This window comes from Corylus avellana, chromosome ca3, assembly GCF_901000735.1.
Source record: "Corylus avellana chromosome ca3, CavTom2PMs-1.0".
Classification (NCBI taxonomy): domain Eukaryota; kingdom Viridiplantae; phylum Streptophyta; class Magnoliopsida; order Fagales; family Betulaceae; genus Corylus; species Corylus avellana.
Genome location: NC_081543.1, coordinates 29161695 through 29185837, shown reverse-complemented (window position 1 = coordinate 29185837; position 24143 = coordinate 29161695). Strand labels below are relative to the sequence as shown.

Below are 24143 nucleotides of genomic sequence, written 5' to 3'. Positions count from 1 at the left end.
GTTTTTATTTTTTTTTTTACTAGCATGATTATTGTATGTTTGTCAAAAATATTGAACATGCTATATGGTTATAAATTGACTAATATAATTTTGTGGTTTTTGACTTGTTAGCAGATTGATCATAACAATGACAACAACAGGACGCAAACGTGTTCCAGCAGCACGAGGCTGAGGCCGAGGCCAAGGTCAAGGTTGAGGCCTTATTGACGAGCATGAGAGTCCGACTCTCAATTTTGGGTTTGGTGATACAGATATGCAAGTGTCGCCCTCGTCCCCCCTCCTCCTCGAGTCAGTGGATGGGCATCCTTTGTATGAGTCTAATAATCCTATTCACTCAGTGGCAGGATTGGATTCACAGGGAGCCGCCCCTACTGCATCTTGTAAGTTCATGAATTTTATATTTATGAACTGTTATTTTTGTATTATTTTGGTTTGTTATAGACATTTGACAATATACTTTTCCAAATATAACTTACTACGTTACCATGTTTTGCGTAACAGCTACCACGTCTGTTAGAAGTGTAAGGGGTAAGGCCAAGTGTAAGAAGTTGAGTGACCACGTACTTAAGCATGGTCCCTTAGTGCTAAACATCCCAAATAGACACCGGGCACCTGTAGGCGAGAATGCATCATGGTTTGCAAGCAAGATTGGGGAGATTATTCGTAACATGTGCGAACTCCATCACGGTGAATGGAAAAAGGTCCCAGCTGAAGAAAAGAGCAAGTTGTTGTTTCATGTTCAGGTATGAATATCAATGTAATGTTTAATAATATGTTTCGTATGGAAAATTAATGTGACACATTTTTTACCATTGTTTTCTTATCTATTATGTATCAGTCAAACTTCGCACTGAATATGGAACGATACGAGCACATCAAAGCTGTTGAACATAAATTGGGTCGTGCATATGCTAGGCTTCGTTCGAACTTGTATAGGGATCATTACAAGAAATATTTTGACGGCATTGATAAAGACGATGATGAGGGGATTGCCAAGGCTAAGGCTATTGGGAGGAAAAACGTGCCAGCAGGGTATGGTCCTCAACAGTGGAACCTAATATGTGACTCATTTGATGACGGTAAATGGAAGGTAAATATATATTATTATACTGATTAGAATATTCAAATTGATATAATTTGCATGCACTTGAAGACATTTTATGAATAATTGTGTTTTTTTTTCTTTCCAAATTTCATAGAAAAAGTCTGAACGAAATACCCTAAACAGAAGCAAATTGGAAACAAATCACACAGCTGGGACTTGTTCATTTGTCAACGTCATTTACAAAAAGGTAAGTATCTCGTACCATAATTTAATGAAAGTAACGTTATTTAGTGTAAACTTTGATTATATGTATTATGTGTAGGAACAAGAAACAAAAGTGAAGCCTAATCCTGTTGAACTATATGAGGTTACCCATACAAGAAAAAAGGATAAACAGTTTGTGAACGACAAATGCAAAAGTCTATATGTAAGTAACTGTTTACGCTCCGATCATTAAGTTGATTAGTGAAGAACATGAATAGTAAACTTGCATGAAGTATATGTTAAACTAAGGCCAACTATGACTTGTGCAGCTTCAAATGCAAGAATTAACAACCAGTGAGGCCTTAGAGGAAGGCAATGTGGAGGGAACAAGTGTGGATGACCGAATGCAAGAAATAGTCACACAAGTACTAGGGGGCCGACGAGCTGGGCACGTTAGAGGAATGGGATGCGGTCTTATTCCTACCCCTTTAAGAACTTCATCTCAAGCGTTCACCCACTTCGACAACCACGATGAGTGTAGGAAAAGACAAGAAGATACTCAAAGCGAGCTTCAACAGACTAGAATTGAACTTCATCAGTACAGAGAGAATTTGCAAGCCAACGTTGAGGAAACGAACAAATTAAAAGCCACTGTTGAGTTCTTAATGTCACGTATTGGAGGGTTAGTGAAACTCTACCTATGCATTAATTTTACAAAAACACACATACTAAGTAATCGTTAAAAAGCTTATTGATCATTATATGAAATTTTATTCTCTTAGGTCTGGAGGGAGCTTGCTTGGAGGTGCATCAAGTGAAGCCAACAATTGAGGGAGCTTTGGAATAACTTTATTTAGGATGTACTCTTTGATAGCATCTATTTGTGATATATTTTTTGATACTATGTATTTGGATAGTTGTTGGTACTTTCTATTTGCTAATGTGTATTTGACTATTTGTTGATCGTGATCTGTTTGGTAATGTATATTTGTTGGTACTTTTTATTTGGTTTATATTATATTAAGATATTCGCAAAATTTTTGGTTCAACAACTTTTGAGTTAGTAAATCTCCCTTGACATGGTTATCAAGGTTAAAGAACTTTGAGTAAACAATGCAAGGGAGTAATAATATCTTTCTAAATTTTATTTTTAAGTGTATGCAGGATGACAAGAGTACAAGAAAGTTAAACCGCCCAAGCAGGTTCTCGCTTTAATATATTTCATGAAGAAACACATTTTTAGTATCTCTTTCTCTATCATTTTGGGTTTCATTTTCATTGTCTTTGATATTATATATTGGTTCATTGTGGTAGATTACTCAAATTGCTTATGAGGATGAATTGGCAAGGAAGAGAATGCAGATAAGTACTTTATTTTGGGTTTTGGAATTTTGCTGCCCATGAATTGTAAAACATATATTTAATAGTTTTCTCCCTTGGCAGGTTTGGTTAATGGGGCAGTTCTCACATATTTTTTATGATTTTGATGAGGTTAGTCATTTTGAGTTATGTTTCTTGTGGGCATTTAGATTAGTTTGATTATTTCATATATTAATTGATTCATCAAACAATGTTGTTGTGTACTTAAACATAAATGCAATGTTTCTTATAGAGGTACTCTACGTGCATTTTATTTGCCCATGCATGGAGTTATGTTTCTCCGGATAAGTTTTCCTGCTGAATTCTTTTAGTGTTGGTTTCTTCATAGTGAACTTTTTTTTTTGGCCTCAATCTTGTTATTAGGCGCACAATGCTTATCATGGTGTTGGCATTGTGAAATTGATGGGCCGTAGCAGTAGATATATAGCTATGCATGCATCCCTAGCTAGTGGACAAATTGACATATGTTTGATTCATGAGGTACTTATTACTAGCAATTAATTGGATAGTTATCTTTGTGAGCTGTTACTGATTCTACTGATATGCACATCTAAGGTATCTTTTAATTTGCACGGGCCTCATGGTGTTTTGAGTCATCTGAAATACCTGATTGAGACAAAGGGTTCGGCTGTTATTTGTGTCGCAGAGGGAGCACGGCAGGTGAGTTACGTAAGGAATTCATATTTTCGCTTTTGGGTTGAATACTATTAATTGATCAGGTGATTTAAATTGTGCAGTTCTTTTTTGGCTTCATGAAATACTGTGAAAAATTGCCTGTGTTCATTTCATTGCATTGCATAGATCTTATAACTTCTTCATTATATTTTTCCCCAAGATGAAGAGTAAAATTCAGTATGTTAGTTTTTTTTGATGCAGAATTTTATTCAGAAAACTAATGCTAAAGATGCGTCTGGGAACATTGTATTTGGAGATTTCGGTGTCCACATTCAACAAGAGGTTGGTGGTTGTATTTTGACTAATTTCTTGTGGTCTTCATCTCTCCATGACTCTTGAGACAAGTTAAGTGGGTTGATAAATAATGAGCTGACTAAAAGTCTAATTTTTAACATCATTGATATGTGTTGCATGGATAAGAATGGACTGCAGTTTGGCGTTTTAGTTGTCATTTGTCACTCTACAAATATGATATATTTTAAGCCATCAAGATCTTACTCTATTAGTGACTCTTTTTGCTGACTGATGATTTGTGTGAATTGTTGCACTTGAACTGGAAATCATTAGAAAACCTACTGCTGTTGCGATCGATCGCACTCCCAAGTGCGATCGATCCCAAAATTTCGAAAACCTACTGATGCTACGATCGATCGCACTTGGAGTGCGATCGATCGCAATTTTCCGAAAACCTACTGATGCTGCGATCGATCGCACTTGGAGTGCGATCGATCCCAAAATTTCGAAAACCTACTGATGCTACGATCGATCGCACTTGGAGTGCGATCGATCTCCAAATTTTGAAAACCTACTGATACTGCGATCGATCGCACAAAAGTTTGCGATCAATCGCAGTTTTTTTTTTTTTTTTTTTTTTTTTTATGACTATTAGGGTCGACAAATGTGGACCCTAATGGTCTCCAAATTTTGAAAACCTACTGATGTTGCGATCGATCGCACACTTGTGTGCGATCGATCGCAGTTTTTTTTTTAGGACCACCCTAATGGTCAACTAATCAGCGTCCACTTCAAAGTGGACGCTGATAGTCAATTTTTTTTTAATATTTTTGGACCATTAGCGTCCACTTTGTGGACGCTAATGGTCAACTATTAGCGTCGACTAATTCTTTTGTGTACATCATCTTTAGAGTCAAACACATGCATCTTTTAGGGTCGATAAAGTGGACGCTAAAAGTCATCATTAGGGTCGACTCTAAGTAGACGCTAATAGTTAGTTTTTTTTTTTTTAATTTTTTAGGACCATTAGCGTCCACAAAAGTGGACGCTAATGGTTTAACTATCAGCGTCCACTCTTATTTGGACGCTAATAGTTATTATTATTATTTTTTTAAAAGGGATATTAGGGTCCATAAAGTCGACGCTAATGGTTAACTAAAAGTGGACGCTATTGCTTGACTATTAGGGTCGACTTTCGCTTCCGTTTACATCATCTTTAGGGTCCAAACATTGTGACTTTTAGGGGCGATAAAGTCGACGCTAAAAGTGATCATTAGGGTCGACTTTTAAGTGGACCCTGATAATCAGACATTTGATCATTAGGGTCGGACTATTAGGGTCGACACTTTTAGGGTCGAAAAGTGGACGCTATTGCTTGATTATTAGGGTCGACTTTCGCTTCCGTTTACATCATCTTTAGGGTCCAAACATTGTGACTTTTAGGGGCGATAAAGTGGACGCTAAAAGTGATCATTAGGGTCGGACTATTAATGAAACCAAGCATTTCTATATATATATATATATATATATAAGGGTTGCAAGATGGTGACTCCCGCTCCTACTAAACATTTTGTATTTTTTTTTTTAATCTGATTATTTTTTAAGCCCAAACCCCCTTCTAATAGGACTCTAGTTTCTGCAAAAATTAAGCACAACCATCCCAACCCCTTAAAAAATAAGAGATGTCCTCAAATTTGGGCTGGTCTTCAACTAATTCAAGTATTCAACATAGCCCCAAAACTAAGATAAACAAGAGGATGACATGAGACTACCACTACCTAGGGCCGGCTCAATGAATTTTGGGACTTTAGGCGAAACTTTAAAATGGGGCCTTATTTTATTTTTTTTAAGTTAAAAACAAAATAATAATATTGTTATATTTTTATTTAAAATTTTTTCTTCTCACTTTTTAGAATATAAAATTACTGATTTAGTTTTTATATTCAAAATTTTTAATATTATTTTTACAATTGATAATATAACTAATTCATTTAATATTTATTGTGACATTGATGATCTTAACCGACAGCCCCTCAAATCTCAACTGATCGACAACCATTTGGCCGTTACATATGCAAATTTTGTAGGTGGCTTTTTTTTTTTTGTTTTTTTTAGATTTTTTCTGATCTTGCCATCATTATCAGTCTATAGTCTATGGAGTCTAGGCCTTGTGCCGATTGCTTTTGCAGATTTTTTATTTTTTTATTTTTTCTGAATTGTTTTTGCCTTGGCCTTATGAAATTGAGGCCTTTTAAATCACTTATATTTATGGTTAGAGGCCTTAAATTTTGATGACAATTTTTTTTGGTCCTTAATTTTTATTTTTTTGGCCTTACTAAATTTTTTTTGGGGGCCTTAATATGTTAGGGGCCCTAAGCTAGTGCCTCGCTCGCCTAGTGGTCTAGTCGGTCCTGCCACCACCGTATAATCTATTATCTCCAAGCACACCAAATTTTTTTTCTTTCTTCACTTGCTGCTATGCTGAAAGCTCTCTTCCCGTCTATTACTTTGACTCTTTCACTTTATTAGTATTAGCAAGAATCAAAGCATAATTAGAAAGAAAAAAACAAAAACAAAAACCCAACAAAAATCGAAGGCAATATATGATGATCATTAGCTAGCAGACTAGCAATTTTAAACATTCTGTATTTATATTTTTGTTTTTTTTTTTTATTTGTGCCTACATGTTAACTTATTGGTATATCAATTAATATAGCATATACTTATGAAGTATATATGATACATATAAATATAATGTTTATTATATACATTTTGTGTTATAATTTATAGTTTGAATTGTGTTTATCATACTTTTATACATAATAAAAACATGAGAAAATTACAGTTTACCCCTCCAAAGTTGACAGCGTTTTTCAATTCGAACACCAAAATTTTAATTTTTGCAATCCACCCCCCCAAAGTTTCAAATTTTTGCAATTTGACTAATTGTATCCAAAACTTCTCATAATCCCCCTAATTTTTATTTTTTTATAAAAAATTTAAAAAAAATTCGGAGTGGCTCCTTTGGCCATCTGGCCATTTTTGCAGCCCCTAATTTATTTATTTTTCATAAAAAATAAAAATAAAATAAAATAAAAAATTAGGGGAAATATGAGAATTTTAGGATAATATTGGTTGAATTGAAAAAAAAAAAAAAAAAAAAATTGGAACTTTGTGGGAGTGGATTGCAAAAATTGAAACTTTGGTGTTCGAATTGAAAAACGCTATCAACTTTGAGGATAAACTGTAATTTTTCCTAAAAACATAATATATAAAGAGAAGGGAAAAAAAAAATTATCATTACATTTTATTATTTTAGTTCCTCTCTTACTATAATAAATTCCTCTGCCACTGTTTGTTTGTCGTTAGACAGTCTAAACTATAAATGATTTTTTTTCTTAATTTGACTTAAAAGGGAGAAAAATGAGGATCTTATTCTCCAATAACAACCCATCACAATATATTCATCAAAATCGGAGTAAATAGATGACTAATATTCAAATAAATCACAGAAGACCATAGAGTAATAGTACTGATCAAGAAGAAATGTTCCATCGTCATCTTGTCCATCTTTTCACTGTTTTCTTCACTCATGTTGAGAAGGGTATCTAACATATCCCTGTTCGGGATAGAACCAGACACTTTTCTCATTTGCAACCGTTCGCTAATCATGTCGGCAAAGATGTCTATCATCTTTCCAACGTTAACAGTCCTGCGTTGCTTTATTCCTTGGGGATCGATCTTCCTAAGCACAGGAAAATAATCTGCCAAGTTGGGTTTTCCTGTCTCTTTCATGATATTCCACACGACCTCCTTGAACTTTCTAGTCGTGTCAGAATTCGGGTAGGCCAAATCCGTCGAAAGAATTGTGTTTGATAACATATCAAGCGTAGTCTTGCGTGTTAGAATATATTCAAATTATACTCTGAATATATTTTGGTATTTAGAATAATCGCTGATTGATTTATATTTTCTTCTATATATATATTATTTGATTATGTAATATTGTCCATTAACTTTTGATTGCATTTTCCTATTTCATCTGGCCTTATTTAACTATAAATAGGCCCTCTTATATTCAGTTTAATATACACAGAAATACGATATACAGTTTCTCCTATATTCTCTAGTTATTTTAACATGGTATCAGAGCCATGTTTTAGCCTTGTCTAGTCAATTAGGAAGTCGGTATGTTCTCCGCACGATTCAAAGGCTTTTTCAATCTTGTTTTGGTATAATTATTATACCAATAAGCTCAAAAAGGTCTGATCCATCTTGATGTATTCTCAGATCATCGTTCTGAGGTTCAACGCGCTCTCACGTGCCAAGGGAAGTTTTTGTGTCATTGTTCATGCGCCGTCGCTGGCCACCATGCGCCACCCCAGTCAGCCGTTTTCAAAAACAAATCTCTGATTCGTGATTAGAGGCTGCCGCTCTAATGAACCAGTTAAAGTGCGCGCGCTGAGGAGCTACCATGCGCTGCCACAAGTTTCTGTGGAAATTTTCACCGTCTCACGCGCCGTCATTGGCCACCATGCACTGCCTCTGTCAGCCGTTTTAAAAAACGAATTTCAGATTCATGATCGGAGGTTGCCGATCCGTTGACCCTGTTGAAGCACGCGTACCAAGGAGCCACCACATGCCGCCCTATATTTTGTAAGCCCTTTTGAGCTCATCTTTTTACAATAGTTTGTGCCACACTGAATTATTCTTGCCAAACCAAGCCCACAGCCTTGGAGTGTACTTTACTACATCGGATTTCAGCCCTTTAAACCAAGCTCTTTACCCCTTATCATACACTAAACCTCACCAAATCCTAACCCTTAAAACCAAGCTCATATCTCCTATCATACACTCGGCCACACCAGATTACACCCTTTAGCCAAGCTCACAAAACCTATCATACACTCAGCCACACTGGATTATATACCGAAAAAAAAAATGGCTTTACCTCCTACTACCACTCTCCCGAATACCAAAGATATTACCCAACCTATTCCCGTCATTCTCGATGGCTCCAATCACCCGGCTTGGTCTCAAAATATGAGTAGGTGGCTTAAAGGACATTGTCTTTGGGAGTATATTTTTGGGAAAGAACCTAAACGAGGAACCTGCTACGGCCTTCACTACCTGCCTTTGAACATGGAAAAGTATCATTTACAGGATTATCTCTTGGTTCTCCAACACTTGTACCATCTCCATCAGCATGACCTTTGTCAATCCTGACAATGCCAAAGATGTTTGGGACATGTTAGCTCAACGTACAACACAACTGATCTTGCTTAGTGGTTTCAGATTGTGACCAAGCTTCATCGCATGCACAAAGAACCAGGTCAGAGTATTACTAATTTTTATTCACAAGTGACTTATCTTTGAAATCAATTAGCATTATGTGAACCAAAGTGGAAGGATAAGCTTGATGCCTCCGAGTACATCGCTTTTCGCGATAGCATGCGCTTGGCCGAGTTTCTTACGGCAATTTGAGATGAGTTTGAGAATACTCGAGCTTCTCTTCTTCACCGCTCACCACTGCCATCCTTGGAAAGTGCTCTTAGTGAACTCATTTCAGAAGAGACCTGATTCTCTTCTATGAAGCTACACACCTTTCAGATGGTCATGGCCACTGCATCACGCAATACGCGTGCTCCTAATTTTACTCATGTTGGGTCTTCCTCATCTAATCGGAATATCCAGTGCCACTACTGTCAAAAATTTGGCCATAGGTATAGTGAATACAGAACAAGGCTTTCTCATGGGAATCACCGAGCTCCTAGTCATAAGGCTGCTGCGGTCACTCATACTGATAGATTAGATATGTCTTACACCGATGTTGTACCCCAACCCAGTACTCTTTCTCCTGCAGAAATTGAGGCTCTTATTCATCAGGTTTTATCTGAGTCCAATCTTAATACAACCATGTCCACCACACCACGTATAAAAATAAGAAAAAGTAAAGAGAAAAAATTGTTTAGTACTGACTACAATGTCGGTTTTCCTAATCATGAGGCCAACAAGAAATGTTGATTTTTTTTTTTTTTTTTGTAAATTTAAGGTATCTTGAAAGAGTTATGCTAAATGTCTTTTTTTGTCTTAAAAAATGATGTAGCTTTTAAAATTACCATTGGATCAAAATTTGTTGTTATCGTGTACAACAATGATAATAATATGGAATCAAAAAAGAGAGAGATCAAGAGAGGGTCGAGATACGGATTTACGTGGTTCAGCAAGGTGCCACAGAGAGTGCAGCTATATTTTACTATTAATGATTCAGGGTTAGAAAATAACATATATATAGAAAAATCCTAATTGTACGGACTTATTTTGAAAAACCCCAAAATACCCCGTACTGTGAACGTCGCTTCGCTCCGTTCACTCAATTCCGTCTACTTGGCTAATCATTGGTATTCTAATATTACTCTCTATGCCTAAGAGAATATGAATCACTAGTTTCAATAAAATTCAATAATAATTTGTTACAAATTCAATGATAATTTTAAAACTCACAACAATTTTGGGAGACACAAAAGAGACGCTACGAAGACACGTAGAATCACTCAGCACATTGCCCAATATGATTCACGTGAGGGTGATTAATTGTGATGGTGGTGGCTCTTAAGTTTCTCTATACGTAGTTATCATGAAAAGTTTGATAATACGTTCAAATAACGTCATTAGGCTTATGACTAGGTGTGAAAGTAGAATTTTAGGTGTTGGGCAAAGGAACTAAGAAGAACACTTCTCGGTGAATAAAAATTATTTTTGGAAGGTCTATTAATTTCATTTATAAAAAATAAAACATGAAATTAAGATGTATTTCTGAAATTTTGTGGGACCACGTTAAAGCTTGCGATGGCAGTAGCCCCTCAAGCTTCAACCTACGTGGTTCTACCCTCACTCACAAGTCACAACCATGCATGATATCTTTACAACCATGACATTTCTAAAGAGTAATGCTACAAATTGAATTCCCATCCCACTCTTATATAATTGGGTTGATGTGGCTGTGGCCATAATCTATTGGATCAACCTTTATTTAAAAAATGACAAAAAAAAAAAAATTAATGGTTTATGGGCAGTGCAACATCAATCTAGTTGCACAGGATTATATGATGGGAGTTGAGTATTTTTGTAAGCAATTTTCAATCCTAATTATTTTATGATAAAATTGTATGATTAGTTTCATGCTATCATCAACATAACAAGCTTAAAATACCAAAAAAAAAAAAGACCAAACAACATGACAAGCTAAATTTCTATGTTATTCGCTTCCAATAAAATTATATATGGAAGTACATAAAAAGACATACATTAAATAGAACAGAAACAAAGTAAATTCTTCAACCAATTTTAGACGGGTATAGGGACAGCTTTTAGAGGATTAGCGATTTGCAAAGTTAAGCCAAACTTATCATTCATATCCATATCCTCATGTTTAGCTCCATCTTCAAGTTTCCAATCAAAGGTGTGGATAAGCGAACCCAATATCAAATGCAACATTCGTATTGCCAATGGCAAACCAGGACATATTCTTCTTCCACCACCAAAAGGTATAAGCTCAAAGTTTCGGCCTTTAAAATCAATTTCTGACCCCAAGAACCTTTGCGGCATAAATGAATTTGCATTCTCCCATAAGTTTGGGTCTCGGCCTATAGCCCATGCATTCACTAGCACCTGTGCATCCTTTGGAATAGTATAGCCGTTAATTTCCACATCTACTTCAGCTTTCCTAGGCAATAAGAAAGGAACTACTGGGTGCAGCCGAAATGTTTCTTTCACCACTGCTTGTAAGTAAGGTAGCCTAGTAATATCCGACTCCTCCACTGGATTGCCTTTGCCAATTACTTGCTCCAGTTCTGTTTTGGCTTTAGACAGTACCTCTGGGTTGTGGAGTAGCTCTGCCATCGCCCATTCCAATGTGGCTGAAGTTGTATCAGTTCCCGCAACAAATAAGTCCTAATATATCAAGAAGATGTTAAATGTTAGAATATTTTCTTAAGACCATTTTCATGAAATAAAAGAATAGAGATCTAGCTAGTAATGATAGTGACCACAAACAAATGCTCTATCTTAGATTTGTCCATCTCTTGGCTGTTTTCTTCACTGATGTTGAGAAGGGTATCTAACATATCACTGTTAGTCGTTGAACCTGACACTTCCCTCAGCTTTAACCGTTGGGTAATCATTCGATCAAAGAGGTTTATAGTCTTTCCAAAGTGAACTGTCATGCGCCGCCTTATGCCCTGTGGGTCGATCTTCTTAAGCACTGGAAAATAATCTGCTATGTTGGGTTTCCCTGCCTCTTCCATAATATTCCAGACGATCTCCTTGAACTCTCGAGCCATGTCAGAATTCGGGTCAGCCAAATCCACTGAAAAAATGGCGTTTGATAAGAGATTAAGCGTAGTCTTGAAAACCACTCTGCCAATATCTACTGCATCACCGGTTAGGCTGCTTTGACGAGTTTCGGCAAGGAGTTGTTGCACTTTCTTGCGCCTGATATCCTGGGTGGCATCAAGTGTTTTGCTGGCGAACAGTTGGCCATTGCATATTTTGCGAAGGTTTCGCCACCGGGTAGAAACGGGTAGCCATGGCAACCCGAACACGTCTTGATTGTGGGCTCGGAGAGCGTCGGGGATGGTTCGGTTGCAGAGGAGTTGGTCATGTGTTTGGAGGACTTGTTTGGCGGTGTTTGCTGAAGAAATGATGATCGTGGTTACTCTGCCTAGCTTTAGGCTCATTATGGGGCCATGAGCCTTGGCAAGCTTGGTTAAGGACTTGTGGGGTTTGTCGCCGAGATCTAAGAGGTTTCCGATGACCGGAAAAGGTTTTGGACCAGGTGGAAGCTTTTTGGGATTTGGATGGCTTCTTGGAATCGTAAGGAAGATTTTGATTAAGATCCAGGTGAGGCAAAGACATATTATGCAGCTCAAGAAATCCATGTTTCCCTATGAACTCTGATCGGTAGGAGGAAATTAAATAACAAAGCACTTAGAGAGATATAACGTGCAGCTTATTAAGAGAGAGCGCACGTCAAATGCGCTCGAGTGTCTTCTCTTTTTGTCTTCTTTGACAAATGATACAATAAAGAAAAGCACAAAGGAAACAAAAACAAGAAAAGGGATCGAATAGAACAAACTATGGGTGGATCTCAAAGAGTGCCTTCTCATTAGGGTGTGTTACAAACTAATGTGCTTTGACTTGTCAACTTTTATCTTTGGTTGTGTTTATTAAACTATAGTTTGTAGTAGGTGAAAATGTGTGTTTGTTATGAAGCCACGTGTGGTTCTAGAACTTACTTTTTGTAAAAGGTTTCTCTTGTCTTTTGTGTGTGTAGTTTTCAGAATTTTGTAACGTAAGAAGAAGAAGAAAAATAGAAGAAAGAGCCAAGTCCCTTGCAGAAAATTGTTCTTCCTCTCCCTGTTTTTCCCCTGTTTTTTCTCTTGCCTTTTTTGGTCATTTTCTGCAGAATTTCTGCAGCAAGTTGATCTTCTTATTCTCTTGTGTTTTCCTTGTTTAATATACTGCCCTTGGAGTGTGTCTTGCTGGAAAATCCAGCCAACAGGGTGAAATTGTGGAGGATCTTCGATCGGTCCAACAAATTGAATCAGGCATCCGAGCTTGATGCCCTGTTACTGATGGCAAAGGGTGTCTTCTCATTGACAGTATTTCTATCTACGAAGCAGTACTAGTCACTCAGAACTGGACAAATGTGCTTCGGAATCACGTAATATGCTCTTGGTTTTTAGCATATATCCGTTGTGGCTACATTTATAGATGTCTTCCTTAATATGGCAATTTAGAAAGGTTGTCTTGACATCAATTTGCCAAAGACTAAGCCACTACGGGTAAGAGCTTGGCACCAGAAGACAGTGTCACAGACTCACAAGCTTCACGTACACCAAAGAACAAGCCAATAGAGATCGAGCCACGCTGCGGATAAGAGCTCGACACCACTTAAAACGACCAATACTAAGGCAGGGCCGGCTCACTGTGTGGCCTTAGGGGACACTTCTAAATGGAGCCTTTTAAAAAATATTTATATATTAATTAAATAATATTCATTTTAATATTATTATATTTAGAGTTCTCATTTTTATTAATCAAAAAATCAATTTGTTTTTGATGAATCAATCCAAAGACCGCACCAAATCTCTACTAAGCACATGTTTCAAAACTGAAGCACACAAAAGCAAATTAACTAACCAAAAAAAAAAAAAAAACCACCAAAAATATTATCAAAAACCCATACAAAATTATCAAAAAAAAAAAAAGAAAAAAAAAATATTGAGTGAGAAAGTGGACTTCAGAAATTTCTTATATTTCTGATGACATTATTACTAATAATATAATATCTTATTTGTTACTTTAGGAGTCATATATATTTTTTAATTAGATTTAGATCTGGATTCGGTAGAATAAACGTACATGTGTTCAATATGAAAATCGAAATTTTAAATAGTTCAAAATTCGCCCTATTTTTAGCACTTTTGCTCCTCCCAAAGAAGAAAAAGTTGCAGGGGTCCTTGGTCATGCTTTTGCACCATTGACAGCATCCCAGCATTTACTAGGAGTTGAGGGTGAACAAACTTCTTCCAAAGTCATTTAAAACTTGCCAAGAAAAAAAAATAAAATAAAGTCAAAACTTGGTAGTTGGTACTTCAATCCACCTATAGAGGTCAGTGTTACCGTGTTAGGTCTGCTCAGGAGAAAGGGTTAGTTTGACAACGATTTTTAGAATATTGCTGCGTTTTAATAAGAAAGAAAAATGTATTAACCACATGTGAGTTCTACAAATTTAACGATAAATTTAAAGAAAAATATGAAAGATATTTGTATAGGAGAATGACACCAGACATAGCTTCTCCCTTTTCTTTTCTTTTCTTTTCTTTTTTATCATTTCTTTCCTCTTCTTCAATTGAAGCCTTGATGATTTCATATCTATGCCATATACGTACGGTGACTCTTATTCCATTAACCCTTTGATTATTGAAGGAGGGAAAGTTTAGAGAAGTTATTTTATAAAAAGCCAATAGGCATACTAGTTTAAGTTTTGATATATATATATATATATATATATATATATATATATATATATTTTTTTTTTTCTCAATTCAAAATGTTGTTGTAATAGTCTCAACCAAACGTTGAATTAATCATTGTTAAAAAAGAAAAAAAAAAAATCTAAAGATTGGCTGGAATTGTATATCACATTAGTGTTGATGAATAATTGTTAGATAAAAATGTATCTTTCAGCATTAATTTTTGGCATAGCAATCAAAAGTTGATAGAAAGACCTAAATGAAAGTTTTAAACCGGGTTGGGACAAATTTTCTATTTCAATATATATATATATATATATATATATATATATATATATTTTGATGTGATGTGATTGATCAAAGAAATAAAGCCACTAACAAAATCTCACTCACGCACACGTAACTCTCATTGCCGTACACGGCTCTCTAAGCTCTTGTTTTTTTGGGCATGTGGGCACTTTAAAAGCAAACGTAAAATGTAAGGGTAACTTTAATTTAAATCTTTAAATTATCACGTGATTAGATAAGTTTTAAATTTTAAAATTTTAAAATTTAAATTTTTTAACTTTTAATTGCAGTTAATTTAAATTTTTTTATCAGATTTTAAACATTAAAAGTGAGACAATAATGTTTATACTTCTGAATTTTTTATAAAATTCTAAATTTACCCTTAATTCCAAATTTTTTTTAAAAAAAGTAAAAAAAAAAAAAAAAAAAGGAAAATCAGGGATATTTTGGTCTTTTTAAGTATTACAGTTAAAAGTTAACGGCTAAATCTCACAGAATGGTTCAAATTGACTTCAATTGAAAATTTAAGAGTTTAAATTGAGAAGTTTTAAAATTTAAAAAACTTGTTAAATCGCATAATAATTTAAAGATATAAAGTGAAGTTACTCCTAAAATTTATATTTTTTTGTCCTTTGTTTTTTTTTTTTTTTTTTTTTGGAGCAAACAAAAAAGCTGTGAAATTACTTTTCCTCTTGTTTTCCGCGGCGGCTAGCTAGGAAATTAAGGACGAGTGTTATTTTCCTACAAAAAGTCAAAGTAATGATTTGAGTAGACAGATGAATCTCTAATCTCTACTCCTAAAAGATCTTGGAAAAATGTTTTGAGCCCACATGATTTCATGGAATGCCAAACCTTATCTACAGTTCATTATTACGATTTTACAAATCATTTATATAAGAAATACATCACACATGCACTACAATAAAGCTGACTTTTAGCCGCAACGGGCGCTAAAAGTTTAATAGTAGACGCTATTCAACTCTGTCCGATAAGTTGGACATTAATGCTCCAACCGCGTCCACAATGGTTGACCCTAATAATACTTTTTAATGAACGTTATAGAGCTAAAATTAATGAAGCTATAGTGATTTCAATGGTAGTTCAATTGGCCGTGAATCACGCTTAATTAAGTGAAAGTCGTCAATTTAAATTTTTCTCTCATTCTCTTGTGTGAACATGTTAAAAGAAATAAAATAAAAAATAAAAAATGAAGCTATAGTAGACACCGGACGATATTCTACAATAAAAAACTAATGACTATAATATAGGGCAAACAATTTTTTACTCACATACAAACTCGAACCAAAAACAAATTTAGATAATCATAATTGAATGTTTAGTCAATTTATTTAAATGAGTTGAATTAAGTTTATATTTATGTCTTCAAACCCGACACTAAATTACTAATTATGAAAGAATTTTGTAGAAGAATAGAGAGTAAAAATACTAACCCGGAGTAGATGTAATATCGTAGTTTTGTCTATCTCCTCACTTTTCTCTTCACTGATGCTGAGAAGGATATCTAAGAAATCACCGTCTGTGATACAACCGGACTCTTTCCTCGACTGCAACCGTTGGCAGATCAAGCGGTCCAACAGCGCCATGATCTTTCTAGCGTGACCTTCCATCCGCCGCCTTATGCCTTGAGGGTCGATCCTCTTAAGCACAGGGAAAAAGTCTGCCAAGTTGGGATTCGCCGCCTCTTTCATGACATTCTAGATGAGCTCCTTCAACGCTCCGGCCTTGTCGGGATCCCGGCCGGCCAAGTCCACAGAAAAGATGGTGTTTGATAAGAGATTAAGCGTCGTCTTGAAAGCTGCTTTCCCAATATCCACCACCTCGCCGGTTAGGCTGCACTGACGAGTTTCGGCGAGGAGCTCTTGCACTTTCTTGTGCCGGACATCTTCGTTGGCTTCGAGTATTCTGTTGGCGAATAGTTCGCCGCTGCATATTTTCCGGAGGCTCCTCCAGCGGCTTGAAATGGGTATCCATGGCAAGCTGAACTCGTCGCTGTTGTAGACTCGGATTGCGTCCGGGATGGTCCGGTCGGCCAAGAACCGGTCATGTGTTTGGAGGACTTGTTTGGCGATGTCTGCTGAAGAGATTACTATTGTTGTCACTTTGCCTAGTTTTAGGCTCATTATGGCGCCATGAGCTCTGGCAAGCTTCGTCAGGGATTTGTGGGGTTTATCGCCGAGTTCTAAGAGGTTTCCGATGACCGGAAAAGGTTTTGGACCCGGTGGAAGCCTTTTGCGATTTGCTTTGCTTCTAGGAAATATATGGAAGGTTTTGATCAACATAAAACAGATGAGGCAAAGACATATTATACAGCTCAAGAAATCCATCTATCTTTCCATATGACACTCCGAAAAGATTACTTTAATTTCATGCAAAAGAAATGAAGGAAAAAGAAAAGCAGTGTTTCTGGTTCATGCTTTTGCACCATCCGGATCTCCAGCTGGGGATATTTATCCCATCTCAATGCATACAAGTAAAGAAGAAAAAACGAACTTGAGGCCAGGACTTATGGGGACATGACGTACAAAGGAGCAGAAATACCTATGGGTGGTCGATATCACTAATAGGAATCACAATAAAATCCATGGGGCAAATGGAAGAGTTGAAAATATCTATGGGTGCCATCTCATTATTTATATGGTTTCTATCTGCCGGGCAATTTTCACTCGCACATGATAAATGAGTTACATGGCTGCAACTATTACGAAATATTTAGTTTGAAGGAAATTTTCTGTAACCTATTTTAATAAATGATAAGTGTCATTCAATATTTTTGAATTTCTCGAAAGTTAATGTTTAAGTTTATAGGTTAGTAAAATAGTGACAAATGTATGTTAAAAATATTAAATAAAATATGTAAGAGATGACACTCGGTATATATTAAAGTAGGCTTGAGGAAATTTCTTTCAAACCAGTTTAGAAGAAATTTCTATCATTTGATAAATACCAAACCATACCAATAGTTCATTATTACGGGTTAGATCGGCCTAGTAATATTATTTCACGACTGCGAAAAAATTACATCAAACTGCGAAACATCCAATCATCCCTGTTACTTAATGCCACATCGTATGAAATCATCATTCTCCTCTTATGATAGGGATATATAGTTGGCATTTAATGGCACATGGATAATATCCGGTTAATTATATTGGATGAGTACTTTTATTTATTTTTGTTTTTGTTTTTGTTTTGTTTTTTACTTTTAATGGAACAAAAATACCATTTCAATATAACTAATCAGATATTATCCAGTTCAAATGAATTAGAGAGGATTCTGTTCCATGTAATTCCTTTACATATCAACAATTCATTATTACGTTATTATTATGAATTGGAGAGGACCCTTTGCACAGATTCGATATGTTCTCCAATCGGATGGGTATACAACGTGACCATAACTTGAAAGATTTCCTGTTTAAAAATAAAAAATAAAAAAAAATGTAAAGACAACGGTACACCAATCCTCAAATCCCCTATATATGTACTATGAAAATGACAGAGACAGATGGTACATGCACTAAGGCTCCCTCAACTTCAAATAATTAATAAACTCCAATTACCATTGAAAAGTTTAGCCAATATAGGGAAAATTAATGAGAAATAAGAACAAATATAAAAAAAATGCCCTGTAGTTTAGTACTGACTACAAATAACAACAAATATAAAAATATGAAAAAGTCAAGAGAAAAAATTGTTTAGTACTGACTACAATGTCGGTTTTCCTAATCACGAGGCCAAAAAGAAATGTTGATTTTTTTTTTTTTTTTTTTTTTTGGTAAATTTAAGCTAAATGTCTTTTTTTTTTTTTTTTTCCTAAAAAATGATGTAGCTTTTAAAATTATCATTTGATCAAAATTTGTTGTTATTGTGCACAACAATGATGAATAATATGGAATCAAAAAAGAGAGAGATCAAGAGAGGGTTAAGACACAAATTTACGTGGTTCAGCAATGTGCCTATGTCCATAGAGAGTGCAACTATATTTTACTATTAATAATTCAGGGTTAAAACATAACATATATTTTACTATTAACAATTTAGGGTTAAAACATAACATATATATAGGAAAATCTTAATTGTACGGACTTATTTTGAAAAACCCCAAAATACCCTATACTGTGAACGTCACTTCACTCCGTTCACTCCACTCCGTCTACTTGGCCAACCATTGGTATTCTAATATTACTTTCTATACCTGAGAGAATATGAATCACTAGTTTCAACAAAATTCAATAATAATTTGTTACAAATGCAATGATAATTTTAAAACTCAACAATTTTGGAAGACACAAAAGAGACGCTATGAAGACATGTAGAATCACTCATTGCCCAATATGATTCACGTGAGGATGATTAACTGTGATGGTGGTGGCTCTTAAGTTTCTCTATATGTAGTTATCATGAAAAGTTTGATAATACGTTCAAATAACGTCATTAGGCTTATGACTAGGGGTGAAAGTAGAATATTAGGTGTTGGGCCAAGGAACTAAGAAGAACACTTTTCGGTGAATAAAAATTATTTTTGGAAGGTCTATTAATTTCATTTATAAAAAATAAAACATGAAATTAAGATGTATTTCTGAAATTTTGTGGGACCACGTTAAAGCTTGCGATGGCAGTAGCCCCTCAAGCTTCAACCTACGTGGTTCTACCCTCACTCACAAGTCACAACCATGATATCTTTACAACCATGATATTTCTAAAGAGTAATGCTACAAATTGAATTCCCATCCCACTCTTCTATAATTGGGTTGATGTGGCTGTGGCCATAATCTATTGGATCAACCTTTATTTTAAAAAATGAAAAAAAAAAAAATTAATGTTTTATGGGCAGTGCAACATCAATCTAGTTGCACAGGAGTATATGATGGGAGTTGAGTATTTTTGTAAGCAATTTTCAATCCTAATTATTTTATGATAAAATTGTATGATTAGTTTCATGCTATCATCAACATAACAAGCTTAAAATTCCAAAAAAAAAAAAAAACCAAACAACATGACAAGCTAAATTTCTATGTTATTCGCTTCCAATAAAATTATATATGGAAGTACATAAAAAGACATACATTAAATAGAACGGAAACAAAGTAAATTCTTCAACCAATTTTAGACAGGTATAGGGACAGCTTTTAGAGGATTAGCGATTTGCAAAGTTAAGGCAAACTTATCATTCATATCCTTATCCTCATGTTTAGCTCCATCTTCATGTTTCCAATCAAAGGTGTGGATAAGCGAACCCAATACCAAATGCAACATTCGTATTGCCAATGGCAAACCAGGACATATTCTTCTTCCACCACCAAAAGGTATAAGCTCAAAGTTTCGGCCTTTAAAATCAATTTCTGACCCCAAGAACCTTTGCGGCATAAATGAATTTGCATTCTCCCATAAGTTTGGGTCTCGGCCTATAGCCCATGCATTCACTAGCACCTGTGCATCCTTTGTAATAGTATAGCCATTAATTTCCACATCTACTTCAGCTTTCCTAGGCAATAAGAAAGGAAGTATTGGGTGCAGCCGAAATGTTTCTTTCACAACTGCTTGTAAGTAAGGTAGCCTAGTAATATCCGACTCCTCCACTGGATTGCCTTTGCCAATTACTTGCTCCAGTTCTGTTTTGGCTTTTGACGGTGCCTATGGGTTATGGAGTAGCTCTGCCATTGCCCATTCCAATGTGGCTGAAGTTGTATCAGTTCCCGCAACAAATAGGTCCTAATATATCAAGAAGATGTTAGATGTTAGAATATTTTCTAAAGACCATTTTCATGAAATAAAAGAATAGAGATCTAGCCAGTAATGATAGTGACCACAAACAAAATATTCTATCTTAGATTTGTCCATCTCTTGGTTGTTTTCTTCACTAATGTTGAGAAGGGTATCTAACATATCACTGTTTGTCGTTGAACCTGACACTTCCCTCAGCTTTAACCGTTGGGTAATCATTCGATCAAAGAGGTTTATAGTCTTTCCAAAGTGAACTGTCATACGCCGCATTATGCCCTGTTGGTCGATCTTCTTAAGCACTGGAAAATAATCTGCTAAGTTGGGTTTTTCTGCCTCTTCCATAATATTCCAGACGATCTCCTTGAACTCTCGAGCCATGTCAGAATTCGAGTGAGCCAAATCCACTGAAAAAATGGTGTTTGATAAGAGATTAAGCGTAGTCTTGAAAACTACTCTGCCAATATCTACTGCATCACCGGTTAGGCTGCTTTGACGAGTTTCGGCAAGGAGTTGTTGCACTTTCTTGCGCCGGATATCCTGGTTGGCATCAAGTGTTTTGCTAACGAATAGTTGGCAATTGCATATTTTGCGAAGGTTTCTCCACCGGGTAGAAACGGGTAGCCATGGCAACCCAAACACCTTGATTGTGGGCTCCGAGAGCGTCGGGGATGGTTCGGTTGTAAAAATTCTTTATATATTAAATACTAATTAACAATAAAACTAGCAGCGGAAATAATTTAATATATAAGTACCTTCAGCCATTGCTTTGCTCAAGTAGGTTGAAGAATAACTTCACAGCAACCAAAACTAGAAAACTAAAGATATTGAGAAGTTCTTTTGACCTATGCCTACTAGTAAGTGACAATTTATGGAATACACAGGTCTTATTTATAGGTAGGTCAGATACCCTCAATTAGAACTGTTACCTTAATTATTCCTCCCATCAAGGAATAAAAATCGAATAAATAATCAATATAGATTATTTGATTCCACAAAATAAAATCAATAATGAAATCAAATATTTTGTTTCCATAAGAATTAAATCAACAATTTAATTCAAAATATTTGATTTCACATAATAAGCTTTAATTGGAATAAATTACTGAACATCATAATTATATATATTTTATAATCATAATAATATATGTGACATAAGGAACATACCTTAAATGAAATTTCTTACATTCTCCCACTTGGCCCTTAATGACACATAAATTCTTATAGTGTTCGGTTTTATGATATGGCCATTACTTTATTTATTCCAACCATTCATGGAATCCTCCCACTCACTCAAGAAATACTACACACGAATCATAGCGGTAAAGCTTTTATATGATAAGTCATCCCTTCCATGTATCACGATGTGCAATACCTCCCTAAATGAGTACTTTATGGATAATGTACTTTATGAATGAACTTCCTATAAGTCATTCGGGTCCAAACTTAATTTTTATCCCCACGGATAAGGTAATAAATGTGTACAAAACTTTATTAAAATAACATGATGTCTATAGACTGATTAGAAAGAACTAAGTAAAAAATGAATCAATGAGCCTCATATGGTCCATATGACTTTTAAACTGCTTTACCGGTAAACCTTTAGTCATGGGATCCGCAATCATTAGTTCAGTACTGATATGCTCAATGAATACTTCATTCCTTTTGATGTTCTCTCACACACGAAGGTACTTGATGACGATATGTTTACTTCTGCTTGCACTTTTATTATTCTTAGAGAAGAAAATGGCAGTACAATTATCGCAAAAGATCTTGATTGGTCTCGCAATAGAATCAACAATCTTGAGACCACTAACAAATTTATCAACCATAATGCCTGTGTAGTGGCTTCATAGCATGCAATAAATTCTGCCTCCATTGTAGATGTAGCAACTATAGTCTGCTTGCTGCTTCTCCAAGATATAGCCCCTCCAGCAAGAAGAAAGATATATCCTGAAGTAGACTTCTTGCTATCCACACATCTAGCAAAATCTGAATTTGAATATCCAACCACCTCCAAATGGTCAGTGTGTCTGTATGTCAGACTATAGTCCTTGGTTCCTTGCAAATACTACATGACTTTCTTTGCAGCTTTCCAATGTTCCAATCCTGGGTTCCTTTGATATCGACCCAACATTCCAACTGCCATTGCAATGTCAGGTCTAATACAGACCTATGCATATAATAGACTGCCAACTGCAGATGCATATGTGATACTTTTCATCTGCTCTTGTTCCAATACATTCTAGGGATACTGATTTTTACTGAATTTATCCCCTTTAATGATAGGTGCTAGAGAAGTTGAACAATTCTTCAGTCTGAATCTCTCTAAAACCTTTTCAATGTAAGCTTTCTGAGACAATTTTAATATTCTTTGATTTCTGTCTTTGTGAATCTCTATGCCAATGACATAGGAGGCTTCACCCAAATCTTTCATTTCAAAGTTTTGAGAGAGAAACTATTTGGTTTCTTGTAACAAACCTAAATCATTACTTGCAAGCAAAATATCATTTACATATAGGACTAAGAAAATAACTTTACTCTCACTGACCTTAAGATATATGCATTGATCAACAAAGATCTCAACAAAACCATATGGGGTAATAACTTTGTAAAATTTGATATACCATTGACGGGAGGCTTGTTTTAGCCCATAAATAGATTTCCTTAATTTGCAAGCCTTCTAACTGTTATCATCAAATCCTTCAGGTTGTTTCATGTATACCTCTTCTTCAAGATCTCCATTTAGAAAGGTTGTTTTCACATCTATTTGATGTAGCTCTAGATCAAAATGAGCTACTAATGCCATAATTATCCTAAATGAATCCTTCTTTGATACTGAAGAGAAGATTTCATGATAATCAATGCCTTCGTTGAACACTACCAGAAGCATCTGTTTTGGTTTTGTAAAACCATTTGCAGCCTACGGCTGCAGCTCATTTTGGTAAGTCAACAAAATCCCAGACTTGATTTTTAGCCATGGATTCCATCTCTTCCTTCATGGCATTGAACCAAAATGTGGAGTTATCTCCACTCTTGGCTTGTGAAAACGATTTTGGATCATCTTTAGGCCCAATGTCAAAATCAGACTCTTGGAGGTATACAACATAATCATTAGGGATTGCTGGTCTACTTATTCTAGAGGATCTTCTTAATGTTACTTCCTCTGCATTTGGAGGAGGTTGAGTAGGCTCATTCAGAACCTGTTCCTCAGGAGTTGGTTGTTCTAAAATTGATTGTGGTTCAAGGCAATCACTTTGATTTCTCCTAAGCACAATCAAACTTCCTTCATATGAAGAAGCTTCAGTCAACTCTCGTGCTTCCTCTAATTCAACCATTTGAGGATGAGCACTCCCATTAGGTTCAGCATCCTTTATAAATTTCACATTTATAGACTCAACAATTCTAGGGGTATGCGAAGGACAGTAAAACCTAAATCCCTTGGAGTTAACTGCATAGCCCATAAAAAATCCGCTGGTTGTCCTTGGGTCTAATTTCTTCATATTTGGATTGTAAATCCTCACTTCAGTAGGACA

General features: G+C 35.5%; 3 protein-coding genes and 1 pseudogene across 3 annotated transcripts; 1 reads left to right on the top strand and 3 right to left on the bottom strand.

The window, feature by feature from the left end:
- Window positions 1-1236: 1236 nt before the first annotated feature.
- On the top strand, window positions 1237-2213 carry LOC132176060 (uncharacterized). Its single transcript, XM_059588174.1, has 4 exons — window positions 1237-1292; window positions 1368-1472; window positions 1579-1931; window positions 2032-2213. Exons 3-4 carry the CDS (start codon window positions 1585-1587, stop codon window positions 2078-2080), a joined length of 396 nt encoding a protein of 131 aa, XP_059444157.1. The 5' UTR covers window positions 1237-1292; window positions 1368-1472; window positions 1579-1584; the 3' UTR covers window positions 2081-2213.
- Window positions 2214-10782: 8569 nt separating this feature from the next.
- On the bottom strand, window positions 10783-12739 carry LOC132176057 (geraniol 8-hydroxylase-like). Its single transcript, XM_059588171.1, has 2 exons — window positions 11587-12739; window positions 10783-11491 (listed from the first exon to the last, which is right to left on the bottom strand). The coding sequence occupies exons 1-2, from the start codon at window positions 12475-12477 to the stop codon at window positions 10886-10888; spliced, it is 1497 nt and encodes a 498-aa protein (XP_059444154.1). The 5' UTR covers window positions 12478-12739; the 3' UTR covers window positions 10783-10885.
- Window positions 12740-16577: 3838 nt separating this feature from the next.
- Window positions 16578-17322, bottom strand: LOC132176059 (geraniol 8-hydroxylase-like). The gene has a single exon (XM_059588173.1). The coding sequence runs from the start codon at window positions 17208-17210 to the stop codon at window positions 16581-16583; it is 630 nt and encodes a 209-aa protein (XP_059444156.1). The 5' UTR covers window positions 17211-17322; the 3' UTR covers window positions 16578-16580.
- A 2670-nt stretch (window positions 17323-19992) lies between these two features.
- The window catches only part of LOC132176137 (geraniol 8-hydroxylase-like), an 8522-nt pseudogene continuing 4371 nt past the window's right edge, over window positions 19993-24143 (bottom strand).

Excerpts from the sequence above, each read along its gene's own strand:
- LOC132176060 (XM_059588174.1), top strand. The coding sequence starts at position 1,585 with ATGCAAGAATTAACAACCAGTGAGGCCTTAGAGGAAGGCAATGTGGAG. Across the intron at positions 1,932-2,031 it reads TTAATGTCACGTATTGGAGG|GTCTGGAGGGAGCTTGCTTG; the intron begins GTTAGTGAAACT and ends TTATTCTCTTAG.
- LOC132176057 (XM_059588171.1), bottom strand. The coding sequence starts at position 12,477 with ATGGATTTCTTGAGCTGCATAATATGTCTTTGCCTCACCTGGATCTTA. Across the intron at positions 11,492-11,586 it reads AGATAGAGCATTTGTTTGTG|GACTTATTTGTTGCGGGAAC; the intron begins GTCACTATCATT and ends TTGATATATTAG.
- LOC132176059 (XM_059588173.1), bottom strand. The coding sequence starts at position 17,210 with ATGGATTTCTTGAGCTGTATAATATGTCTTTGCCTCATCTGTTTTATG.